The sequence below is a fragment of the Sciurus carolinensis genome, chromosome 17, assembly GCF_902686445.1.
Source record: "Sciurus carolinensis chromosome 17, mSciCar1.2, whole genome shotgun sequence".
Lineage (NCBI taxonomy): Eukaryota > Metazoa > Chordata > Mammalia > Rodentia > Sciuridae > Sciurus > Sciurus carolinensis.
Genome location: NC_062229.1, coordinates 26,049,384 through 26,074,887, shown reverse-complemented (window position 1 = coordinate 26,074,887; position 25,504 = coordinate 26,049,384). Strand labels below are relative to the sequence as shown.

At 42.3% G+C, this 25,504-nt stretch overlaps 1 protein-coding gene and 1 pseudogene across 6 annotated transcripts in view; one reads left to right on the top strand and one right to left on the bottom strand.

The window, feature by feature from the left end:
- Window positions 1-15,650, top strand: part of Tcaim (T cell activation inhibitor, mitochondrial) — a 37,095-nt gene extending 21,445 nt beyond the window's left edge. For 4 of the 6 annotated variants that reach the window (XM_047532426.1, XM_047532425.1, XM_047532423.1 and 1 more), the window contains 8 exons: window positions 109-361; window positions 4,145-4,267; window positions 7,498-7,595; window positions 7,854-7,945; window positions 10,153-10,385; window positions 11,050-11,181; window positions 13,806-14,042; window positions 15,136-15,650. In XM_047532426.1, coding sequence (XP_047388382.1) covers window positions 109-361; window positions 4,145-4,267; window positions 7,498-7,595; window positions 7,854-7,945; window positions 10,153-10,385; window positions 11,050-11,181; window positions 13,806-14,042; window positions 15,136-15,229 — 1,262 coding nt within the window. In that variant the 3' untranslated portion in view covers window positions 15,230-15,650. Of the gene's footprint in view, window positions 1-108; window positions 362-4,144; window positions 4,268-7,497; window positions 7,596-7,853; window positions 7,946-10,152; window positions 10,386-11,049; window positions 11,182-13,805 lie in introns of all 6 variants that reach the window. The other 2 variants (XM_047532427.1, XM_047532428.1) reach the window with 2 other exon arrangements.
- A 4,134-nt stretch (window positions 15,651-19,784) lies between these two features.
- Window positions 19,785-25,504, bottom strand: LOC124968247 (60S ribosomal protein L6-like; annotated as a pseudogene).

The window sequence follows — 25,504 nt, the reverse complement described above, 5'->3', positions numbered from 1 at the left end:
ATGGAATGTTCTAAAAGATTTTGATTTTATAAATGTTGCATGAAAAAAATTTAAGCTAAAGCAAATAATCATCTGTATTAATTTGTTTGGGGGAATTATATTCTCTAGGATTTCGAGCAGTCAAATTTACTTTGCACACCAGAGATCTGCTAAGCACAGTATTGTATATTCTCAACTCCTGCAGTTTATCTGTTGAACATATCCAAAGCATGAACACTAATGTGCATTCCCAGCCTCTCAAAGAAGCTAAAAGGATGTCTGACAGGCCCATCAAGTGGGACAGGTCTTACTACTCCTTTACTGGATTCAAGGACCCTGATGAAGACCTTGAACAAGTCTCAAGAATAGAAACAACCCTAACGTATGTAAAAGTTTGTATTTAACTAAACTGCCATTTGTAGTTCATGTTTAAAATTCAAGTCTAATTTTTCAGGAAAACAAATCCTATCAAGATCATTACTCTGGTAACCATTATGAAAAAGATACTTTATGTTTCTTAACATTGCCAAAATATTTCCAACTGTATTTTATTTTTTTAGTCTTTTGATTCCAAATATATGTAAGAAATTATTTTAAGTTTTTGAAATTCTATTCAAATTGTACCTAGTAGATAGAAAAATACTATACCTAAGACTGAAAAAGATTTTTAAGCTTCTTTACATATTGAGCATTTCCTTTTGTTTTTTTTTTTTTTTTGAAGAATTCACTAATAGTGTACACACTAAAAAAAATACAGGGAGGCATTATAAAATGTCATCTTATAGATTATTTGAAAAACTAATGTTTTTAATTATAAAAACTAGATACAAAATATTGCTCTCATTTGGCATGTCTCATTTGCAAAACCACCATTAATGTATTTTGAGAAAGCTGTTTTTTAGACTCCATGAAAACCCATCACATTCTGTTTTTATGGCTGTATCTAAAGCACCCATTGGTTTACTAAGGGATTCTGACTTGCTGCAGTATAGGAAATGAGCCTTAAATATCCACTGGTATAGTATCTGCTTCGTGGGGATTATCTTTACTAACTCCAGAACTCCTCACTTGTTCTCCATCAAGATCCCAAGTAAGGCTTGAGGAGACAGGAAGGTAGCAGAGATCAGTCCAGAAAGAGAGACAGGTGTGCATCTGAGGGCACATGTGTAAGAGTTCAGCCATGATATTTATCCATATGTGTAACTAATGAATAAATCACCTCCCTAAACCTAGATTTTAATGGGTCAGATTCTTTTCTATAAACCTGAAATGAAAACGTGAGATTGGGAGTGATATTTTTAGTCCAGAATTAATGAGATAGTAAGAAGGATAAAAAGTGAAGAGCATCAGAATAGGATAGAAGTTGATGAGCTTGAAATTTGATTTGGAAGAACAGAAGGGAAGGCTGAAGGGCAGCTGCCCTAGAGGCATTTACCCCCTAACTCATTGACAGCTCTTGCCTGAATCACAGTACTTCCCTGGTTGCCAAATGTTCCCTAATATTATCCCTTTTCACTGGTTTCTATGTCCCCATCATTCCTTATACTCCATTACATTCTAGTTCATCGAGATGTTCCAAGCACATCTGAACTGTCCCTTCTCCACTGTTTGGTTAAGCCATTTTTCCAAGAAGTCTTGATTCTGTTTAGTAGGGAATGTTTTTTAGAAACCAGCCTCTGGGTGCTCCACATACTTAATTGCTATTGATCTTCTGTGGCCAGAGCTAGAAAACACAATCTTTGTGAATTTGAGCTTTTCATTTTTATCTCCAAAATAGTTAAAATTTGTTAACCAAAATTATTAAATTAAACTAGTTGATTTTTATATACTAAGAGTAAGAATTCTAAAGTCATGAATGCATAATTAAAAGATTATATTTCAATATACTTTTTTTGCTTTTTGTTTTTTGTGGCGGAACTGGGGAAGGAACCCAGGGCCTTGTGCATACTAGGCAAGCACTCTACCACTGAGCTACACCCCCAGCCCTTCAACCTACATTTTAAGACATTTTGATCCCCAAACCAAATATGGTATGTCATTTGATAATTCATTCATTATGCTTTCTCTTACATTATTTAAAGTAAATTGAATAACATATTAATAAGTGAGGAAAGGTTGGAAAATTGTAATGCAATTTCTAATAATAGTGATATAAATTATTTTTATTTAATTTCTTATTTATCATACATCATCCAAAAGTGAGAAGTTGTTTGCTAATATTCTTAAAGGAAGTATCATTAACTGCTATGGCAAATTCATGAATCAAAAAATGTTAGACACCTTTTCCTGGAGGATGAGGTCCCAATACTTTATCCTGGCATGCAAGAACCTCCATGGTCTGCTTCCTCCTGCCCTATCTCTTCAGTCTCATCTCCTGACCTTATCCAGGCATCATACAATCTGAGCACATTGATTTGTCTTATAGTATCTATATATTTGCATGATTGGCATGCCCTCCCCTTTTAGTTATCTACCTAGAACAAGATACATCTCTTAGGTTCCAGGTCATACATCACCTGTTCTTCAGAACCTTCCAGGAAGAATTAATTGCTGCTTCCTCTATTCTGGTAATATTCTGTTTTCTTATTCTGTTTTCATTTTATCTCTTTTTCCTTATTAGATATGTCTTCCTTTACAGCAGGAACTTTATTTCCTTATATCCACATCTCAGTGCAATATCATATATTCAGGATGTTTGTTTGATGAATACATAATGATTTGTTTGATTCTAAACTGAATACTTTACTAAATGCTTCGATCACAACATCTTAAACCTTTAAAGTGACTGTGAAGGAAAGTTTGAGGGCTTTGGCAGGTGTTTTTGAGATGGGACTTGTGAGTTCTGCAGCATGATTGTATTTTGTGTCTGTTGCTGACGGATTCCACAGGGGTCTGTGACATGTCTGTTTACTCTTTAGATTGATTTTCCCCTCTCCTGGAGTTTTCTCTTGCACACCTATGCCTAGACCCTACCCCACCACTATATCTAGGACTCTGAAACTCCATCCTGGAGTCACCTTGCCATTCTACCCACACCCACACACCTGCAGCCGCTCTTCAGCCTGGGCTCTACCCAGGTCTTTCGTTTCTCCAGACTTCCCTTGGGAAGCCAGAGTCCCTGAGCACCAACAAGCACACCCTTGCCACCATACTCAGAGCACCCAGTGAGAGAGTCTCCAGTGGGTGGTGCTGTTCTCTGGAAGGCCACACAGGCTGCCTTTCAGCTTCCTTTCTCAAAGCCATCTCCTCCTAATTCTTAAAGCATTTTTTGATGTATTTTCCTCAGTAGTCTCATAAGAAAAAATTTTAAGAAATAAGAATTAGAAAATATCTTTCTACCAAGCCTATTTTATTGCACAGCTGCTGTAGTTGAAATGAGACTTACACTGGGAAGTTAGTTGAAAAGGAAAGGAGGTGTACATGAGCACCAGGGTAGTGAAGACCCACTTGGGAGGAGCAGGTGTTTTAGGAGATCTTGTGGCCCGAGAACTAAATTGGGAAGGCTGACTAGTGGAAGGACTTGGATAGAGGAATGAGGAAAGATGCATTGAGAGCTCGGGGTACTGAAATCCAAGCTTAAAATAAGAGGAGAAATTGAATTCCACCAGGCTACAGTCCACAAATGAATATTTTCAAGTTCCTTCATCAAGGTGCACCACTTCCTAATGTCACTGGTGTCACTGGATGTGTCCTTTTAGTTTGACCTTCACACCTTATGAACCCTACCATAACATTAGTTGCTCACTTGCTGTATAATTATTAGTTCTGCTCTCAGGTGTGTGTGGCTGACATGAGGATCTAATACAGCCTCCTGAATGCTGCAGCAAACCTAAATGAAAGATTTAGAATTACTTTATTAAAAATGATCCTATCTCTAGAAATCCAGTGACAGGTTTGGTGTGAATGAAATTTAATTTTTTATGGTATATAAAGGAAATTGTCATAATTAGAATGTGTCTTGACAGGTACTGGCAGTCCTCCAAGCAGCTTGTTTTGGAAGTAGATATTTCTCTAGAAGAATAGACTTGTTAGAAGTAAAGGTTTGACTGAAAACTCAGCATAACATGGGAACTGCTTTAAGATAACACATGTCTTTTCATGGCAGAAATGATTACATTACAACTAGCATTGCAAACGATATATCTCTTTTTTTCTTTCTTTCTAGATCCTGGTTAGATAACAACGGGAAAAGTGCTCTTAAAAAGCTGAAGAATAGTTTGCCCCTTAGAAAAGAGCTGGATCGCTTAAAAGAGGAGCTATCTCATCTCTTGCAACTCTCAGATATTAGGTAATTAAAAAGGGAACCTAATTCAGAGATTAAAATACACACAAATCACTGGTAAAGCTTGACAGCAGCTAAATATTTATATCTTTAATTATTCTGATAATTAAATATTCTTCAGTTGGCCTCTTGTGAACATAATCAATTGTTCATCTGTATAAGAAAACTATTATTAATTTCTTAAAGTATTGCTTAATTTATGGCACTTTGGGCATAATGCTTAAAGTTTTTTACATGATGGGTTTGTAAGAAAAATATCCTTCCATGTACATGTAATACATAAAGTAATTTTTATTGTGTATGATTGGTATTTGAATCTAAAATGAGGGCAGGAGAGAGGAAATGGATGTTGTATTCTTGGTTTCATGTCATGTATAGCACAACTTTTTAAATAGGTTTTCATCAACTTGGAAATTATATAGACATAGTAGAAATTTGTTCTGAAACTAGATTTAACAGCTCTTAGTAAGGAAGAGATCAGGTGATTTTGTCCTGGGACTTCTGTTATGAGAACCCTGGAAGTGTCACTCACTCTCATGTACAAAATATCTTTGTTACTTTTCGTGGTAACCTGCTTATTGTTTTCAACCCTCATCTTCAGTATTTTGTCTTATATTGAACCCAGTGACTATTTGGGTACCATAATATCACCTTTTTTATAGCTTACATCATTTTATAAGAAAATTCAAAGCAAAACTTTTAGACTCACATTGTGTTGGATGTTTGTGTGCTTACAGCTGCTCTTTTTTAAAATTTTTTTGTAGTTGTAGATGGACAGCGTGCCTTTATTGTATTTGTTTCATGTTTATGTGGTGCTGAGGATCGAACCCAGTGCCTCACATGTGCCAGGCAAGTGTTCTGCCTCTGAACTATGGCCCCAGCCCCACGGCTGCTCTTTTATCAATCCATCACATCAATAGTTTTTAGGTCAAGCTTTGATTATGGGGGTTCTTCTAATTCCATAGTCTGTGTGGTAGCTTTCCATCACCATAACACCTGAGATAAATCAGCTATAAAGAGAAAAGGTTTATTTTCACTCACAATTTTGGAGTTTCCAGTCCATGATTGATTGGTCTGTTGCTTCTGACCTGGAGCAAAGCAGCTCACCATAATAGGGAGCGAATGATAGAGGAGAAATCCTTGCCTCATGGCCAAGAGGCAAAAAAAAGAAAGAGCAGGTTCCACTGTCCATCCTAGGGCCTCAGAGACCTAAAGACCTCCCACTCAGTCCCACTTCTTAAAGATTCCACCTCCTGCTGGGTGTAGTGTCTTATGCCTGTAACCCCAGCAACTTGGGAGACTGAAGCAGGAGGATTGCAAGTTCAAGACCAGCCTCAGCAATTTAGTGAGGTCCTAAGCACCTTAGCAAGACCCTGTCTCTAAATAAAATATAAAAAGGGCCAGGGATGTGACTCAGTGGTTAAGTGTCCCTTGGTTCAATTCCTGATACAAAAAAAATTTTTTAACCATCTCCAGAGCTGGGGACCAAGCCTTTAACACATGGGCCTTTTGGGGTTATCTAAGATCCAAAGTACAGCAGTCTAGTAACATAGGCTTTTTTTTTTTTTTTTTTTTTTAACTAAAACCAAAATTATAAGATCATTTTTATAAACTTATAGGGTAAAAAAAAATTAATGTTTATGAAAACAACTTATTCTAGTGTAAATTTTAAAAGATCTGTCAAAGTGGACTGGAATTGGGAAAATGAAAGGATATCTTAAACATAAAAAGAAATGAGCATTATTTTACAATATTGTAGAGAAATTTATTAGCTTTAATTTGTACCACAAATATCAATAAATATAACCCACATAAACAAAAGCTGTTCGGGTTTCTCAGTTTTTAAGAATTTTAAAATCATTCGGAGACCAAAACACATCAAGACTGTGGTCACAAGGACTTTTCCACCTACTGGAAAATTAGCCAAGATGCCAACAAATGGAAAAATTGTGAAAATGACAGTTTTAAATTCTCAACAGTGTATATGAAAGACCATTTATTAATTAATAGTAGTAACTGACATTAAATTATTTAAATTTCTAATTTAAAAAATCAGTTAATTCTTTGAAATTATATCATAGTTTTATTTGTGTTTAAAGACAGGCTTAAAGAAACACATTTCATTATTGAGAAATGACATTCATGAGAATGAACATTTCATTCATTTAGGTTTTTGGAAAGCCTGTTTTGAATGCCTGACTCTCTCACATATATTACCTCATTTGAAGAATACAACCCATGAAGTAGGAAACGTCCTCACTTTGTACAAAAGGAAAAACCTTAGGAAGGCTGAGAGCAACTTGTTCAAGGTCATGAAGCTGATAAATTGCAGAATTAGAATCCAGTGGTGGATTTTTGGTGCCAATTAAGATCAGTGCTCTTTATATTTACATGAATACATCCCTGTGACATTATTTCAATTTCAGGTTCCATGTTGTCACTGAGACTTAATATTAACTTATAAAATTAGTGATTATGTGGTGTCATTAGACAATCATTTTCTCTAGAGAGAAAAAAAAAATTTCAATAAGCCTAACTGGAATCTCTAATTTAGAACTTAAATCTGAAACAAAATCATCATCATTGTACAATGTGAAGGAGAAGATTTTTTTCAGAGTCTTCCCCATTTCATCCTTTTTTTAAAATTTATTTTTATTGTAAACAAATGGGATACACGTTTCTCTGTTTGTACATGAAGCAGTGTAGGGGATTAAATTCAGAGCCTTTCATACACTAAGTACATGTTCTTTTACAGAACTAAACCCTCAGCCCCACCCTCTTATTTTAAAATAGAAACAATGGAGTGCATTTGCTTATTTTAAATCTTTGGATACTTGAAAATGATAGTAATGTTTTTATGTTCCACTTGGTTGCTTTTTTAAAAATCATCTCAATCCCAGCAACTCAGGAGGCTGAGGCAGGAGGATCGTGAGTTCACAGCCAGCACTCAGCAAGTTAGTGGGGTCCTGAGCAACCCAGTGAGAACCTGTCTTTAAATACAATACAAAAAAAGGGCTGGGGAGCTGGGGATGTGGCTCAGTGATTAAGTGTCCCTGGGTTCAATCCCCCGTACCAAAAAAAAAAAATCTTCTTTGGTAATGTGAGATGGATTAAAACTTGTGTCCCTGCTTCAGAAAGAAATTCATTGGCTTTCTCAGGAGTGAGTCATCTGGGGTGAGTGCTTGCTCCCCTCAGGGGTGCTAACTGCTAATGCACCTGTGTCCCTGTTGACCTAGGTGGCAGAGGAGCTGGGGCATCGCCCACCGCTGTAGCCAGCTGCACAGTTTAGGCCGCCTAGCACAACAGAACTTGGAAACTCTTCAGAAAGCAAAAGGTAAACATTTCACACTTTCTTTTACAGTATCACTTAGCTACTGTAAATACCTATAAATTGTGGTGGAAAACTCAGTGACTTTATCAGAGCTGAACTTCTACATCTGATCATTTTATGCAGAGGCATAAAATTAATCTTTAAGCTGCTCCTGATTTTAATACCAAGTTTACACACTAAATTTAAGTGATTATTTGCACAGGGCTAAAAAAAATGAAGCATCTCTGGACCATGATCACAGGGTTTGTGTTTTCTCACCAGGATGTACCATCATATTTACAGACCGCTCCGGCATGAGTGCAGTGGGCCATGTTATGCTGGGAACCATGGACGTTCATCACCACTGGACAAAGGTAAGAACCAGGAAGCAAAAAATCCTCTTTGGCTTGTCACTCCTTTACTTCTGTTTTGAACAGTGCTATTACATGCTTTAACAGAATTTCATTCATTTTTTTTGTTTGTTTGTTTTTGAAATGGGTTTCATTATGTTGCCTAGGCTCGTCTCGATCTCCTGGGCCCAGGTGATCCTCTCACCTCGCCTCCCAGGTGCACCCCTGCTCTGTACTAACAAACCTTAAACCATGGCCCCAGCTATCTTCCAGTCAGGTGCTCAGTATTCTGTAGTTCACATACTTAGGAGAGAAGACTGATTTTCAAGGCAGTTTGTGTCTTGATAATGTTAAGTAGTCCTTTCTGAAGCCCAGCCTACAAGCCTGCATTCTGTTGTTGGGTTTTTAACAGATTTATTGAGGTATAATTGACATTCAGTAAGCTACATGTTTACTATATATAATCCAGTGATTTTTGTCAGGTGGATATGCCAGTGAGCCCAAAATCACAGTCGAGATGGCTAACGTGTCCATCACCTGACAAGGATGTTTGTGACCCTCTGTAAGCCCTCCCCACATCCCACCACTCCCTCCCTAAGCAGCCATTGGGCTGCATTCTTTCCCTGAAGATTAGTTCATATTTTCTAGAGTTTCACATAAGTGGAGTCATAGAGTAGATGTACTTTTTCATCCAGCTTCCTTTGCTCACTTATTTTGAGATTCTTCCATATTGTTACAAATATTTAGAGCTACTCCTTTTCATTTCTGTGTACTATGCCATAATGTAACTGTATCACTGTTTGTGAATCCATTCACCTGTTGTTGGACTTTGGGTTTGGTCTGTTTGGAGCTTTTACAAATAAAGCTGCTGTAAGCATTGTGTACAAATATGGGATATCTGTTTTTTTTCTCTTGGGTAAATACCTAGAATGGAATGGCTAGAGCATGTCATAGGTACTTTAATTTTTTTAAGAAAATGCCTAAAGATAGTCATCTTTTTATTTTAATTTCAAATTTTGAATTTAAATATTCTAATAGGTATGTAGTACTACTCATGAGTTTAATTTTCCTTTCTCTAATGACAAGTGACGGTGAGCATCTTTTCATGTGTTTTTTTGCCATCTGCATATATTTTTTGCCCAAGTTGCTGTTCAAATCAAACCATGTATCTGATAAAACTCTGTATCTAAAAATACATAAAGAACTCTCAATACCCAGCAGTAAAAACAAGAAACAGCCAGTCCAGCTAGAAAATGAGCAAAAGAAATGAAAAAACCAAAGAGGATGTACAGATGACAAGCACATAAGATGTCCGTCATTAGCCAGTAGGGAAATTCATCAAAACTCACAGTGAGCATGAGGGATGCAGCTCAGGGCTAGAGCACTGGCCCTGGGTTCAGTCCCCAGCACCACAAAAAAGCAAAACAGTAACTGTAATGAGACATTACTGTACACCAGAGTGGTCAGAATGAAAAAGAGCACCACCACCAAATGCTGGTTCTGAAGATGCAGAAAACTGAATCATTTAGCCTTGCTGTTGGGAATGTAAAATGATGGAGACACTCTGGGAAGAGAATGCGGCATTTTCTTAAGAAAGTAAACGTGCTCAGCATTTGACCTAGTGATTATACTCTTGTATATTTATACTACAGAAAGGAAAAATTATGTTCACACTAAAACCACATTTACCCACCTTTCCTAAATCCTATTTACCTTTAAGATTGGTCAAATCAGACTTCCTTGGAAACCTGTGCTTGAATGCCTTTGTATCCACACATCCTGCTGTGGCACTTAGAGTTCACCAGATTTGAATCTTTGCTTTCTTTCCTTGCACCCCAATTGTGAGACCCTGGCAAAAGGGGCAGACTCTTACAATATCCAGTACAGTGCTTAACACAGTAGGTGTTCAATAATATTTGCTTTTAATGGAACTTAGTTGACCCAGAGTAAATTTTGAAGAAATGGACATGGAGTTGAAATACACACCTATACTTTATTTTTAGAAGCCTTCTTTATTATACCATTTAGTCACCTAATCTCTAGACCTACAGTGGTTTGTTTTGAATATAATATTTCCAGCATTCTGTTAAATCTTTTTCTTCTACTTTAATTTTCCTTCTAGAAAAATAATTTTCTTCTTAAACATTATCAATGCTGTTTATTGGGATGCTGAGGTTGAGTTATTATGGTAACATAAAAATAAATGTCTTTCCCTTTCCTTAATCCTATAGCTTTTTGAAAGATTGCCAAGTTATTTTGACCTACAGAGGAGGCTGGTGCTTTTAGAAGATCAAATCAGCAGTCTGCTAGGCGGCATACAGGTCGTTTATATCGAAGAATTACAGCCAGTATTGACACTTGAAGAATATTACTCTCTTCTCAACGTGTTCTATAGTAGGCTATTGAAAAGCAGGGCACCTTTTCACCCTCGGAGTCTCCGTGGCTTACAAATGATCCTGAACAGGTAAACTCCTGAAACAGACCAGCTGATTGATTCCCTTAGGTGGGTTGTGTGTGTAAGAACATTAGTTTATTTTATTTTGCAGTGTGGTTCTTAGGAATTAAAGAAAGAACATCACTACTTTGTTAGCAACCCTTTTCTGCACATGACAAAAGCCAACATGAGAGCATTGAAGAATTTGAATCTCTAGAACATTCTTTGAGTATATTGCCTCCCGCTGGGCAAAGTCAGTGGTGTGGAGAACTTCACAGGATTAAGCCAGTCACCCACACTGTGTACTCTGCCTGCCCTGCGCTGGGTACTGAAACGTATTCTTGCTCCATCTCTCTCTCCCCCCATGAAACAGGTTGCTTCTGCCATTTTACAGAGGACAGGCCCGGGGCTCAGAAGTACATGGTAATTCAGATAAAATGTCAGATAAAATGTCATTGGAGGTTTTAAGTCAGTGGTTCTTTTTATTTTTAAGGTAGATTTTCTTTTTCTTTTTTTTTTTTTTTTTTTTGCGGTGCTGAGGATTGAACCCAGGGCCTCGTGTTTGCAAAGCAAGCACTCTACCAACTGAGCTAAATCCCCAGCCCAAGGTGGATTTTCTTGATAACTCCTTTTCAGTTCTCTGGCAGGGAGTGGAGGGGTCAGTGATTTTCCCTTAATATATGTTTCATTGCAGTGACAGATATGCTCCAAGTTTGCATGAACTCGGCCATTTCAACATCCCGGTACTCTGTGATCCAGCAAATCTCCAATGGTTTATTCACACCAAAGTGCAGCAGGCAAGAGAGAACATGAAAAGAAAGGAGGAGTAAGTACTGCTAGCTATCTGTGAAGTCATGGGGTTCAATCTGGCTTTTAAAGAATCAGACACTCAGAATTCAAAAATATGGGACATTAGAACTGAACTAAGGGCCTGGGCTCATTGGTACAGCACTCACTTAATTTGTGTGAGGCCCTGCGTTCAATCCCCAGCACTGAAAAAAAACAGTATGAAACTTCAGAAATTGACTAATCTCTGGGTATTCCATATTTTTTATTCCCCACCCACAAGAGATTGGATGTGGCTTGTTTTATAGGCATAATAACCTAAATCATATTACAATTTGAGAAGTAGGGCTTACACCTGTAATCCCAGTGGCTCGGGAGGCTAAGGCAGAAAGATCAAAAGTTCAAGACCTCTCAGAATAAAAAAGTTTTAAAAAGGTCTGAGGGTGTAGCTTAGTGTAAAGCACCCCTGGGTTCAGTCCCCAGTACCACAAAAAAACTAAAGAACAGAAGAACAAGAGTATCCACTAGAAATTCTCCAGAGGGAAGAATGGCAGCAAGGGGGAAAGTGACTGGTACTTAACAGGAATCTTTATTGTCTAAAAAATTTTAAACTACTGATATGAAGAGAAATTCATCTGCATTTTAGTTACATTGAGAAATTTGATAATAAAATCATTCTAGTTCATAAGCAGGCCTTTTTTATGTAGCTTGCACCTTTGGGGGAATCATATGATAGCCAGCAGTTTCCTGATCTGAGTGATAAGATACTGCCCAGTAAGTTTGTCGTGTCTGCTGTGAAGAAAGGAGGGTATTACAGTCAAAAGACAGTCGTTGTTTCAAAGACGTTCCGTGGGGAAGTTTGCCCAGCGTGTGTTCGTTCGTTCATTCAGCCAGCGTTTATTTTGACGGCTGTGTGCTGGGAACTGAGAGCCGCCATGGACAGATGAAGACCTGGCCCTTGTCTTCCCAGAATGTTCCCTTGGGAGATGTGATGGCTGAAATGTGGAGTGGTAGCTGAACCACAGGGTTGAGCTGAGCAGGAAGAGCCAAAGCTGATGCTCTAGACGAGGGATGAAGGGAAGGCCAGGGCAGAGGAGCAGGCTGGAAGCTGAGGACAACTGCACCTGTTGGGGAGGGGGCGTCTCAAGAGAGACCAGGGGGGCAGGGAGAGGAGCAGTGGTGGCCAGCCGACAGTGCCCGGGAGAAGCCTTCGCTCACACTCGGTCCTGCCACACTGCCTCTGTCCAAAGCTAGGCTCATGAGATAAGAGAAAGGATGGCAGCTAAGAACGTGATGCTGTCCCTTTAACGAGAGATAAGAGACTCATTTTATGAATAAAATAAATGAAGAAACTGCATCTGTCCGTTTCGTTTGTGGAATTGGTGACAGCTCAGTCAGAGCTTCTCCTGTGAACATCCTGCTTCCTGAGCGGTGTTGAGCGTTTGTGTTGGCAGGACCGCTCTTCTGAACTGCTCCTCTGCTCGAAGCCTGGGAAGCGGTTCTAGCCAGCCCTCCGCAACAGCTGATCTTGGTGATTGCTCCTGAGCTTCCAGTCACTCAGGCAGATGAAAGCCCTGGAGTTCTCCTGATTCCTGTCCCATCCTCACAGACCCCTGGCCCAGCCTCTCAACCCCTCCTCAGAGTATACCAGATTCCCACCACATCTCCATCCTCCACCCCCGCACCTGGACCAAGCCTGCATGGTTGGGTGGTGACCTCCTACCTGGTCCTCAAGCTTCCACGCATGTCCCCTCCCACCACTCCACTCATTCTCATCCCAAGTGAACCTGGCAGAACAGTCCTCCCCAGCTGGTGCCTGCAGGGCCCAGTCTGCCCCCAGCCAGCTCCGCTCCTAGGACCCTGCCTGGCTCCTTTCACAGCACCCCATCAGCCTTGTCTCCCCAGCTCCCTGGGCATGCTTCCCTCACTGTGCTCACATCGCCCTCCTGGGAGGCCTCTCCCAAGGTCTTCCTTACCCTGTCAGCTGGACTTCCCAAGTGACACGTGTATCAGTCTAGGTACAGCGGCAAGGGTAGAGCAAGGTGGAAATCACCACAGCCCCCACTAGAGCCCCACATCCCAAGACACCAGTTCTGCCCCGGAGTTGTTTACGTGTAGGCCTTAACTGAAGCCCTGACAGAGCCAGAGGGGAGACAGTGGGACCTCAGGCAAAGGGGAGGGAACCAAGGGGCTCACAGTGGGGCTGAGGGAGGTGGGAAAGAGTGAGGAGCTCATGTCCTCAGCTCCTGATTTTGTTATGAGCTGGTTGGAGATCTTCAGAAATCACTACTGCCCAATGGGTAAACTTTAAGTGGCTGGCTCCTACAGCTGGGAGTTTTGTATTCTTTACTTTCTACTTTCTTCAGTCACTAGCAGCCACTAGATGAGGAAGAATAAGACCCCTTTAAATTATGCATTAATTTTACCCCATTACTGCTAAAAAGATTGAACAAATATTTTTAGAGATACCTGTGGAAATAACCCAAGTACTACATGATATCTGTTGTCATGTCTTCTAAACATTATAATTTGACATTTATGGATATCATTTTCAGTATTGAGTAGAGAGTTACAGCCCCAGTATGTAAGAATATGTTTATATTTTATGTTCTCTTATGTAATTATAACTTATGGCCTTATTACTTTTATTTCTCAATATAATAGGTTAAAGGTTATTGAAAATGAATTGATACAGGCTTCAACAAAGAAATTTTCTCTGGAGAAGTTATATAAGGAGCCCAGCATTTCTAGTATACAAATGGTGGATTGTTGTAAGAGACTTCTAGAACAATCACTGCCTTATCTACATGGGATGCACCTCTGCGTTTCACATTTTTACTCCGTTATGCAAGATGGAGACCTTTGTATTCCTTGGAATTGGAAGAATGGAGAAGCCATGAAGTAACACAGCAATCTTTTATTTTTTAAAGAGATTAGAAACTGTTAAACTTATTTAAATCGTTTGATATGACAGTATCATTTATGTATTACAAGAACAAAGTTCCTAACTGCTGCTTTAAAAGTATACTTCTAAAAATTAATTTCTTCAAGGAAACCTGTCTTAAAAAGGTTTTATCCCCTATTCTTATGATGTTGATTGACAAGACTAGGTAAAATGATATTAGAGTGAAAGAAAATATTTTTAGTGATATATATAATGAAGGATTCTCTGAGTCATATATTTTTATATGAGTGAATGTTGGTTTGGGGCTGAACAAGTACGTACATAAGTATGAACAGGCCCCATACCCAGTACATCTCTGGAGTACTGGAGCCATTACTACATGTACCACAACACTGCTCCTCATAGTTCCATCTCATGGATGTATACACATGTATTTTTCAGTAACAGACGGTTGATACCCAAAACAGATGATTGGTAGGTAGCAAAAATTAGATAACCAAATTTTGCGTAAGATAAAGAATAGAAGGGAAAGAAAACAAATATATAGTATTGACATTATCCTTAAAAGTGTGATATCAGTTTATTAAAAATCTTCAGTGGCAGACTTTAGTTTTAAACCCATAATTTCTCCTACCCATTAAAAAGTCGTAAACATTGAGGCTGGGATTACATAGCTCATCAAGAGAGAATGTGCTTAGCATGCATGAGTCCCTAGGTTCAGTCCCCAGAAAAAATAAATACTGTAACTCTTGGTAGCATGAAACCAAAAAGCAGATATTTTTGACTCATTCAGTGAGGTTCTAACTAGTTTTCATGGGCAAATACTATTCAAGAAAATCCTTGCTTGCTTCTCAGAGGGTTTTAGGAAGCAGCGTCAAGTATAAAATAGTTCAGGCCTTCCAGCCTTTCTCCCTCCCCTCCCAACCCCCACTGTCCAGTTCCTCCCAGTGTTGGAAGTCCTCTCTAGCTCTGGCCAGGTTAAAGCCTCTCTAGGGTACCTCTCATTCTTAGAAATAACTTAACCCCAAATGGGTTATGATGTCCGCAGCAAAGAGACCAGTTCTCTAAATTCTGTACCTCTCCCTGCAGATCTCCCCTGAGATTCCTTAACCAGATCCAGAACCTCTCAGCCCATTTCTCAAGAGAACAAGGTAAATCCTGGTTTGGGACACCATTTTTATGACTCTTACTGCTCTAGAAATCAGAAAGGAATTATTTTCCATAGTGCATTAGAACATAAAGACTTTTGTTAAAGTGAGTTCTTGAAGTATGTTTTAAATTTATATAAAACATCAAATATTTAAGCAACTTCAAATGTGTGTTCAAAAGTAGTATTGGTTTGTAATTGTGTATATCATCCCTTTTAACTCGTGCCTAACAACTTATATTCAGATTTTGTTTTCTAATAAAATAAGTAGTGTTGCCAGTAAAGATTTTCCAGAGCCAAATAAAGGGAGTGAAAAATTCCTGAAAGTATTTATTGGAAAATTAGGTTTGGATTGTGCCATTTTTAAAAATAACTAATATAGAATCTTCAATAGTAATGTTTTGAGTTGGATTTTGTCTCAGAACTCATTATTACATAATAAATAATACCTACATCAACCAAATAGCTGATATTTCAATTACTAGTAGTTTCTTTTGTGGTCGGTGGGGGGGGGCGAGTTTACCGGGGATTGAACTCAGGGGCACTTGACCGCTGAGCCACATCCCCAGCCCTATTTTGTATTTTATTTAGAGACAGGGTCTCACAGAGTTGCTTAGCACCTCACTTTTGCTGAGGCTGGCTTTGATCTCACCATGATCCTGCCTCAGCCTCCTGAGCCACTGGGAATACAGGCGTGAACCATTGCGCCCGGCACTAGTAGTTTCAATTCTGTCCAATTAATAGTTTTCCAACTATGGCAGTATAAAAAATTGGCAACTTTAATGTAAAAGGGAAAACTGTCCAACCACTGAGAACTAGCACCTATATTTATAAAGCCTCAAGGAGAAATGGTCTCCAGCAGGACCTAGCTCCAGATCACAGCTCAGGCTGTCCTGAGGGAGAGCTGGGTCCTGGCCCTCGGGGAGTTGCACCCTCTGGCCTGCTATCCAGCAGCATCTCTCCAGGCTCTTCCTCCCTCCTACAAAAGCCTCCACCTCTAGGTGGCCTCCTTGAGCTACTAAGAGGGTGGTAGGCTTTGATGAGTGGGCAGGTAGGATAAGAGGTTTCAGGGCCGCCTCACCTTTGGAATCTCTAGATTAGGTCCTTGGGGTAAACCCATCCAGCTCAGGTCACTGCAGTGACCCCACTTCTTCCATACTACTGCCTGTTTCATGGAGTCTGCCACTTCACCCCCAGCTGCCCTGGAAAATTCTGTCTAGGCTTCCCTTGAGCAAATCAGCAAGATCAAATCAGTCCAATGGAAACTTATGGGCCCTCAAGGCTCCTCTGTTGAGGACCAGCCACAGGCCAGGGATGCCACAGATGCATCAGGTGAGGCCTGGCTGTCACATGCTTGGCTTATTCCAAGATCACCCCCTTACCAGTACCACCTGACATCAGATGCAATGCAGATCCCAACCTGGTCCCCTCTGACATGGTGGGTCACTGCAGGTGACCATCCCATAGGTAAGAATTGGCCCAAGTCCTAGGAGACCCTAAGTTAGTCCCAGTGGCTCCACATGCTCAGTGGCCTGGGCAAAGCCCACTGCTATCCTGGCCCCGATCTCTCCTCCTATAAAAGGAGACACCAGAGATTGTTTGTGGAGGTTCTGTCCACCCTGAGCAAGTCTGTCCTAGGAAGCCAGAATCCTTCCATGGGAGGTCCTTGGTCACCAGTCCATGCACCCTTCCCTCCTTAGCAGCTGTGAGGACAGAGAACAAGGTGGGACAGCCAGTGCTCCAGACAGATGAGACAACTCAGTGAGAGTACAACCCTCCTCCTCCCCTCAAGCCTTTTCAACTACAGCCTGGTTCCTTGGCCACTCAAAACCCTTCCCCCATGGTGACTTACCTGTAGTGCAGCATTTTAGGAATTTTTCCCCCCAAGTTGTTGACATGTTGCATGTGAAAAAACTAAGACCTAAAATAAGGAAAAGACTTATCCAAACCCTTCAGATTGTAGCAGACAGGAGAGGTGGCACTGGAACACATGTGTCCTGTGGCCAGGGGAGGGATCTAAGCAGGAGAAGCACAGCAGCTGTAGGCAAGCCTACCACCAGGTGTTTGATCTGGAGCCTATCAGCTCTGTTCCCTTCTGCTCCAAGAAAAGCCAGGCAGCACCCTTGGTCCTCACCTCCTCTAGCCAGGGCATGGGGTGTGCTGAGACCACACAGGGGCCTGTGAGCATCATGTGCCACATCTGCCCCAAGGTGCCCATCATAGGCAGCTCATTTGGGGGAAGCTGGCTCAGCACAGGATGTGGCCCAAGCTGTAGGGGCCATCAGACTTCCCCAGGATCCACTGTCAAATCCAAATCTTCAAGAGGTAGAGTTTTTCATTTTCTCATTTGTCACTACCACAGGCACTGGCCTAGACCTGGTGTCTGTGTGCATGAGCCTGATATCTGTAGGTCAACAGGACAAAGAGCAAGACCTTGGGAAGGACATTGTGACCATGGAGTGGAGACCAATCCTAGTGCCTCACTTTTATTTGCACTCCAGAACTCAGGATTTTTAAATTTGGGGGTAAAATCATTAATCTTTTCCTTTCTTCTTAGTCTCCCAACAAACAGGGAGGTCCTAGGCACTGGTGACACAGCAGGGACCAATCAGAAAGCTGTTGTGAAGAGCTGACATAGGGCCTGAGCATCATTTAGCTGAGCCTTGGTGCATTAGTCTACAATAGCTGAAATAATTACAAACTAGGTGACTTTAAAAAGCAGCAGTTTATTCCCTCACAGTTCTGGAGGCCAGAAATCTGGAATCAGGTGTCAACAGGGCTACTCTCCCTAAAGTTTCTGGAGAAAAGTCCCTTCTTTGCCTCTGTAAGCACAAATAACAGAGATAGGAACAAAGCTCACAGATCAGCACTGTCTTTTATTCAGCAGTGGAGTCAGGCATCAGCGGGGCTCGCTTTCTGGGTAGAAAATGGCCCCCGGTTACAGAAGGTCTGTGTTTCATAGGTTACAATGAGGGTGGCTTAATCACTGGAGACTGAAGCAGAATGTGTCCATTGGACAGTCAGGAAAAAGTTGTAAAAAGTCCCAAACTTCTTGTTACTGGCTCCTGGCCAGAACTCACTGTTTATCTTCTTTCCCGGGATCCATTGTCACCCAGAGCTTCGCTATTTGCTTTTCTCCTTCCAGGACTCATCAGTAATGGGAAAGGGTGAAAGTCAAGGGCCTGGCACTCAGTCCCTTCGGGACTCATTGTTACTGGGAAGGATTCATGTTTGCCTTATTCTCTCCCCTCCCTCCCTCCTCCTGGGTCACATTGTCTTGGGGGTTGTCATTTTGCATATCCTTCAGCCTCTGCCAGCCTCTTTCGGCTGTGGGCACTCCTTAACTTACAGCCCCGATCACTCTAGTCCCTGCCAGTCATCGCGGCATCTCCTCCTTTTCTCTGTATCCTCTGTGTGTCAGTCTCAAAAACTCTCTCTGCCTCTCATTAGAAAACATGGAGGGCCACTAGATAATCCAGGATAAGCACCTCTTCTCAAGAGCCTTAACTTTGCCATATAATCACAAACCTCGCCATGTAAGGTAATGTCACCAGTTCCAGAGATTGGGACATGGTTGTATCATTTTGCAGGCCACCGTTGAAGCCCCCATACCCAGTAACTTGGGATCACAGTACAAACCTTGTTTTGTTGTATTCTGCCCTTGCAGGCCTTTGCAGAGAGAACCCACCATTGGGCATCATGTTGGGCATCATATTAAGTCCATCTGAGATCTCAGCAGGATCTCCTCCTACATGAACATCATTTCACATTCACTCACATCCCCCAAATTAGGGTCTCTCAGAAGTGCCAACCAAATTGAGCCAGACCTATTCTTCAGGTTAGCGCTAGCCTCTTACCTTTCTAATTAGCCTACTGTGAGCTTTTCTGTGCTGGGTCCTTTTCTTTGCTCCTTGACTGCTGGGTTCCAGGACCCACATGTACATAGGATCCATGTGGCTTGCCCATGTCCCGCCCGAAACCTCCCAAGTCTGTCCACACAAACTCTGGCACCACCTTGCCTGGAATTCTGACCTGGAGACTCGTTGTAGGCTCTGAGCTTGAGCAGCAGAGCGGGAGGGAGCATTTCCCATGAGCAGAGGAGCAAAGCTGGGAAAAAGCTGACCTGAGAGCAACAGGGCTCTAGTCCCCTTCTGCCCTGAGTACTGCCTGCAAAAGCCAGGACGGTCCAAGCTGTGCACCAGGGACACTAGGCCTGTGGGTCCCACTTATCCAGAACTGTTCTCATCCTCATCAAGGGGGTCTCCTTCTGGCCCTGGATGGAAACTAAACACATTGCTTTGACTCCAACATCAGATTACTGAACCACGATGAGTTAAAATACCAAGATAGCTTGGGAAGTAAAGAAAGTTCTAGAAGACACTGTCAAAATCTAAGTCAACTTTATATTAGGTTGAAAGCAAGTGGCAGGTTCCTCAGAACCCTGGGAGATTCCTGTACTTCTGGGGCTGGTGGCAGATGGGCCCTCACAGAGGTGCAGGTATGGGCAGGTGGTTGCTCTGGCTATGATGCTGGGAAAGGTGCTTAAAGGGTGTGGTGGACAAATGCTCCCAGGGTTCAAAAGGCAAGTCTGTTATTCCCAGTAAGGGCATTTTTCAGCTTGCCGGTGAAGGCCAAGGTGGGAGAAGGGCTGGGAGAAAACGTGGCCAGTTGGGGCTGGGGAGCTGGTCCAAGGGGTCTGCGGACTGGCAGAGCCCCTTCCGGGGTTCAGATGGTGACAGGGATTACACGTGGCAGATAGGGGCAGAGGGGCTGGTCCAAGGGGCCCGAGGACTGGCAGAGCCCCTCCGGGGGGTGAGATGGTGACAGGGATTGCTGCGAAGGGAGGGGGGCTTCTTACTCTAGCTTTAGTCTGGCTGGAGGCTGGTGTAGATGGGAGGAAGTTTCTAGAGTCCGGGTCTTTCAGCGAAGCCTCGAGAGGGGGTGGAGGGGGTGGAGGGGCAGGCCTTTGCACTGTGGTGGTGGCCGGGCCCAGGGGCCTGGGAGGGGCCGCCTGAGCACCCCCGCGCTGAGCTGCGGTCCTCTCTCCTTTCTCAGCAGCTGCAGGTGCTTTGGGCTTCGCGGGCGGGTAGGTGATTTCTCCAGTTACCTCATTTACCCAGAAAAATGTATCTAGAGGTTTCTTCCCCTGTCCAAACTGACTCCTAAACATATCTAAAAGGAAGAAAAAGTAGACAACACAGGTGCGCCTTCTAAGCCGCCACCGTTGGAGTGGCAGGTCAAAGGCAGCGGGAGGCACCTGGGCACCCACAAACGTGCACCTGCGCCGAGGCCTACCTGTCCCGAGGCCCGTTCTTCACGGTGTTCCAGAAATCTTCCTACGACCAGTAACAGGCCCAGTTGGAAAGAGCTGGTGAGGGTTGGGGATGTAGTCTAGTGGTAGCTTGGCCAGCATATGTGAAGCCCTGGGCTCAATCCCCAGTACATTTCCCTCCTCCACCTCGACCCCTTCCCCACCAAAAAGGGGAGCTGGTGGTATAGCTCCGTAGTAGAGCACTTGCCTACTATTTTGGGGTTCAATCATGGGGGGGGGGGGACCAAAATCATGATGTTGGTTTTGCAAAGCCTGAGGCAGTGTTACCAAGCCAGCTTGCTGGACTCAAGGTCAGCAACACGTGAGAAAATAAATGCAGCTATATCCCAAGCAGCTACACCTGTGATCCTTTGTTACAGCAGCAAAAGGAAATTCTGCTGTCCCAGAACCAGGCAAAGAGCATTTGCCCTTCATCCCCTGGGGGTCACCAGGCCATGGGAATGTCATCACATTCTGCAGGGATTCCCAGAATCAGGATGGCTGGAGTAGAGGCATGAGTTGAACAGGCAGGGCTGCTGGGAATGGGAGAACTGGACAGGTAAAAAGGGTTTGCGTCTCACCTGTCAGAAGATTCTGGGGTGGAGGAGTCTGTGGAGGGAACTTCCAAAGAGTAGGAAGGCACTAGAAGGCTGGGGGCTCCTAGCAACCTGACCTTTATTATGTAAAGCATCCCACCCTATCCAAGCCTGGATTCCACCAGAGGATCTCGGCCCACTCCAGGATGGACACACACACACTGCTCCAGTGCTGCCTGTCTGTCCGTCCTGGTACCTGATGTTCCCAGCCTGGGGGTGTCCCTGACATTGTTCTTCCCTTCTGAAGTTCTTGCCCTTCCTTTCCCATAGCTCTCTGACAGTTCCATCATATGGTCCCACAAACAGCATCAGGGGTTTTTCTTCCCCCCAGAACATAAATTTAGAGAAAAGTGGGGATGTGGTCCTCGGCTGATTAATGTTCAATATAAAGAAGCCAGGGTTCTTGGAGTTTTAGACCGACGCCCTGGATTTGACTCACCTAAGACCTCACACTGTCTTTATTCCCTTGTCTCCTGTAATGGTTCATTTGAATGGTCAGATTGATTGGATTAAGAGATGGCGATGATTCAGAGGCTTCTGGGTGTGTCCATGAGGGCATGTGTAGGAATGACTGGCATGTGGGATAGGAACTGAAGTGGAGCCCCTCCCTAAGCGTGGGCAGCACCGCCCAATAGGATGGAATAAAAGTTGGAAGGACAAGGAAGCAGATGCAAACTCAGCTCTTCTTGAATGGGTTCTTAATTGCTGCTTCAATCGTCTGAGGATATCGGACTCTTCACTTCTTCACTCTTCCAAAGCAGACTCTGCCAGTGATTCTCCAGGTAGTTTCCAGAAGCCTTGGTCTCGGACTAGGGTAGCACTATTGGTCCTTCTTGCTCTGGAGCTTCCACCTCTTGGACTGCGCAGCTGCTGGTTCTTCCAGTTCTCCAGCTGCAGACAGCCATTGTGGACCAGCTTCTGGTCGTGTAAGCCACAGGTGCCAAATGCTCATTCCCAAGTTTGAAATCAGATGCATGAGATGAAAGCAATATATGAGGTCTTTTTTTTAATGTATCAGTTATTTAATTAGGTTCTTGGTAAGAAATTTAGAGCACCAATGTGTGAGGATAAATTCCATTTGTTAGAGCAAAACCGGATCACATGTAGCCCTGGAGCTGAGGAATAGCTTTGATTTGGGGTAAAATTTGTGAGTCCACAGCTTTCTGATCAACCTTGCTGCTCTGTAATCTTGTATTTCTCTTTCTCTGTCGAAGATTTCACCTTCCTGGTGTCTGGGCTTCCTCAACTACTACTTCTTGAAGTAAGTATCAGTGAGGTGTTTTGGGACTTTCACATCGCTGATATCAATCTTTGTGGAGGGGGCAATAATAGATTTCTGGTGCATTCTACGCAGAGGAACTTGATTGAGGGAAAGAGGTCCCATCACAAGTTGCAAGCCACTGCTCAACTACTTCAGGAAAACCACTCTTGCCTCTTGTGGTGCCCAGTGAGGATGGTCAAGATGGAGTGATGCTGGCTCGCAGTTTTCTCACATGCTGACGGAAGGGTTTTTTGCTGTGGCTCAACAGCTTTTGTGGCATAACTTCCATTGGATAGTATCTAGGCATTTTGTGAATTTTAATCACCCTGGTACCACCATTCTTGTTACCACTGACTGGTTTTGTGACAGTAGCAAGAACCTCCTCCTCCTTCTTTTCAACCTTGGATTTAGCAGCTGAGTACTTCCTCTTGCCGATGGTCTTTCAGGAATACATAGCAGATTGGGAGTATCTGCCAACTCCTCTAACCAGGACAGGGTTTCGGCTGCAGTGGGCTTCCCTTTCTTGAGTTTCTTACCCTTAGGGTCTCCCTTTTTAACCTTGCCAACAGCATCAGCCTTCTTGACTCCAAGTTTCTTCTTAGTGTCCGGCTTCTTGGCCTTTTCACCCACCGTCTTGCAAGATGGAACAATATAGATGAGGTCTTAAACAGACTTTCCCTTCTTAGGTTACTTTATGTCAAACTTGATGGCCTCTGCCCATGTTCCTTGGGATGGTTGGCAATCTTGAAAAGCAGGATCTTGCTGTTTACACTTAGAAGAAGTTAGCTCTTTCTGATAACCACAACAGGATGGGATGAAAGGGGGAATCCTTAGGCTTACATCAGCTCTGCTGATTGAGGTTGGTGGGGTCTGGGACAAGGGTCCCTAAGCTATGCTTCCTCAGTGGCTACCATGTATCATGATGCTGGCCTGTCTCACTGGCAGGAGATGGAATGACTGTTCTCTTGGACTGGCTGGCCCCAGGTCATCCAGCCTGGCTTTTCTCCTCCTCATCTGCCTGGTGGTGTCAACTCAATGCGGGGCAGTCCATGAGCACTCTGGATCTAAGTGGTAGATAATCTCCTCTGTGCCTCCAGGCGTTCACCACTTGCCAGCCTGCCATGGGCAATGTTCCCCTATGGTGTTAGCAGCCTCAAGTCTTCCCAGGGACTACTGTGGTCCTGTCCCTAAAATGAGGCCATTGCCCTCTGTCTCCTCTTCCCTTCCAGACTCAGTTCATCCCCTTCAGCCACTGTACTTGGTCAGTCCTAAATAAGCCACTTGCCTTCTTAACCCAGCACTGCTCCATCCCTGTCCACACAAGGGCAGTTTTTCCAGGAAATATTAACTCATTCCATTACCTCATCCCACCCAATCTTGGAAACATGGCTTGCTTTGAGTATTACCAGGCTTAAATTTTACTTGTTCCCACCGTGACATCCTATGCTTGGTATATTTGCTCTGAGAATTTTTGTCTTCCAAGCATTCAAAAACATCTATTGGTAGTGACTGGTCTGTAACGGGTTTTGAGATGCAAATTTACACACACATCAGTCTGTAGACATGCTACAAGCCCCATGAGGTCTTTTCCATCTAAAACTCTGTACTTCCATGCCAAATACCGGCTTCATTTATGTTTTCTTACTATAATGCTAATGCATGTCTTTCTAACTGGCACAATCATACCAAAAATAACTTGGAAATAGAGTGACCACTTTGGGAGAACTGTGATATAAATAAAATTGTTCAACTGACAGTTGCCCTAGAACAAAAACAAAAAGCAAAGGTCTGACTGCCTAATGGTTTTCTGTCTTTAAGTGAGAAGGCTTCCAAATACAACTTGAACTGAAAACGTGCCTCCCTAAAATATTCTGTAGCTGTAGGTCACAAAAATATGAGCATCTTATCCTTCATCAGCACCTTTGGACAGTGTTCAGGATTCAGGATTAGCTTTAGATGTTACACATCCCATCTGGTGCCATTTCCATATCATGTTGGTGGTTTAAGTCATAGAATATTAGGTAAACAAAAATGTTAGCTAGCAAATCACTTCATTGCATAAATGTCAACCTTGGTAAAACATTTTAAGTATACTCTAGTTACCAAAAAGGAGAGAACCCTCATGAGGCTGTATTAACCACAGTCACTTTATTTCATATAGAAGGCCTCATTTGCTTCCTTTCCACTAATAAATTGGGCTTTAAATTTCTCATGGCTTGATAAAATAGTCTCCACTACAGTCAGCTTCCTCTCCATTTTTTCTACCCCACTTCCTCTCATGTTCCTTCTTTTGAAAACTTGACTTTACTCAACAAAGATTGAGTTCAGTTGTTATGGAATTTTTAGTTCATAGTAAAGAAATCTATTAAACTCCTTTTCTTAAAAAAATTTTTTTAGTTGTTGATGGACCTTTTATTTATTTATTTTATTTATTTATTTATATGCAGTGCTGAGAATTGAACACAGTGCCTCACGCATGCTAGGCAAGCACTCCCACTAAGCTACAAAAGCTCATTTAAACTCCTTTTTATGGATGCTAGAAAGTATACTTATCTAACCACCTTTTAAACTAGCTATAAAAAACAATAAGACAAGGCAACAATTTCTTTTTTGGAGGGACGTACCAGGGATTGAACTCAGGGGCACTCAACCACTGAGCCACATCCTCAGTCCTACTTTGTATTTTATTTAGAGATAGTCTCACTTGTTGCTTAGCACCTTGCTAAGTTGCTGAGCCTGGCTTTGAACTCTCGATCCTCCTGCCTCAGCCTCTGGGATTACAGGCGTGCACCACTACACCCGGCCATCAATTTCAAAATAGAAAAGTCTTAGCGTAACTCAGAGTCTTTATCTCATTAAAACATTAACACAATCCTAAACTCTATTTTGAAGACCTGTATCATGATGAATAGGTTGGTTTTGGTTTTTATTTGTTTACTTGTTTTTGTTTTCCATTTTCTCTGAGGAGGCATGGATCTCTTCAGAGAACATGTTCATATCCATTTTCTACAAGGAGTTACTCTTTTTGAAATTCTGCGATTCTAGGTACTCTATTGTGAACATTCTCTGTTAACTTTTCCCACGTCTGTGCCACGCTTCCGTGTTGTTTTGGATACATGGCAGTCCATTCCACACGCACCCAT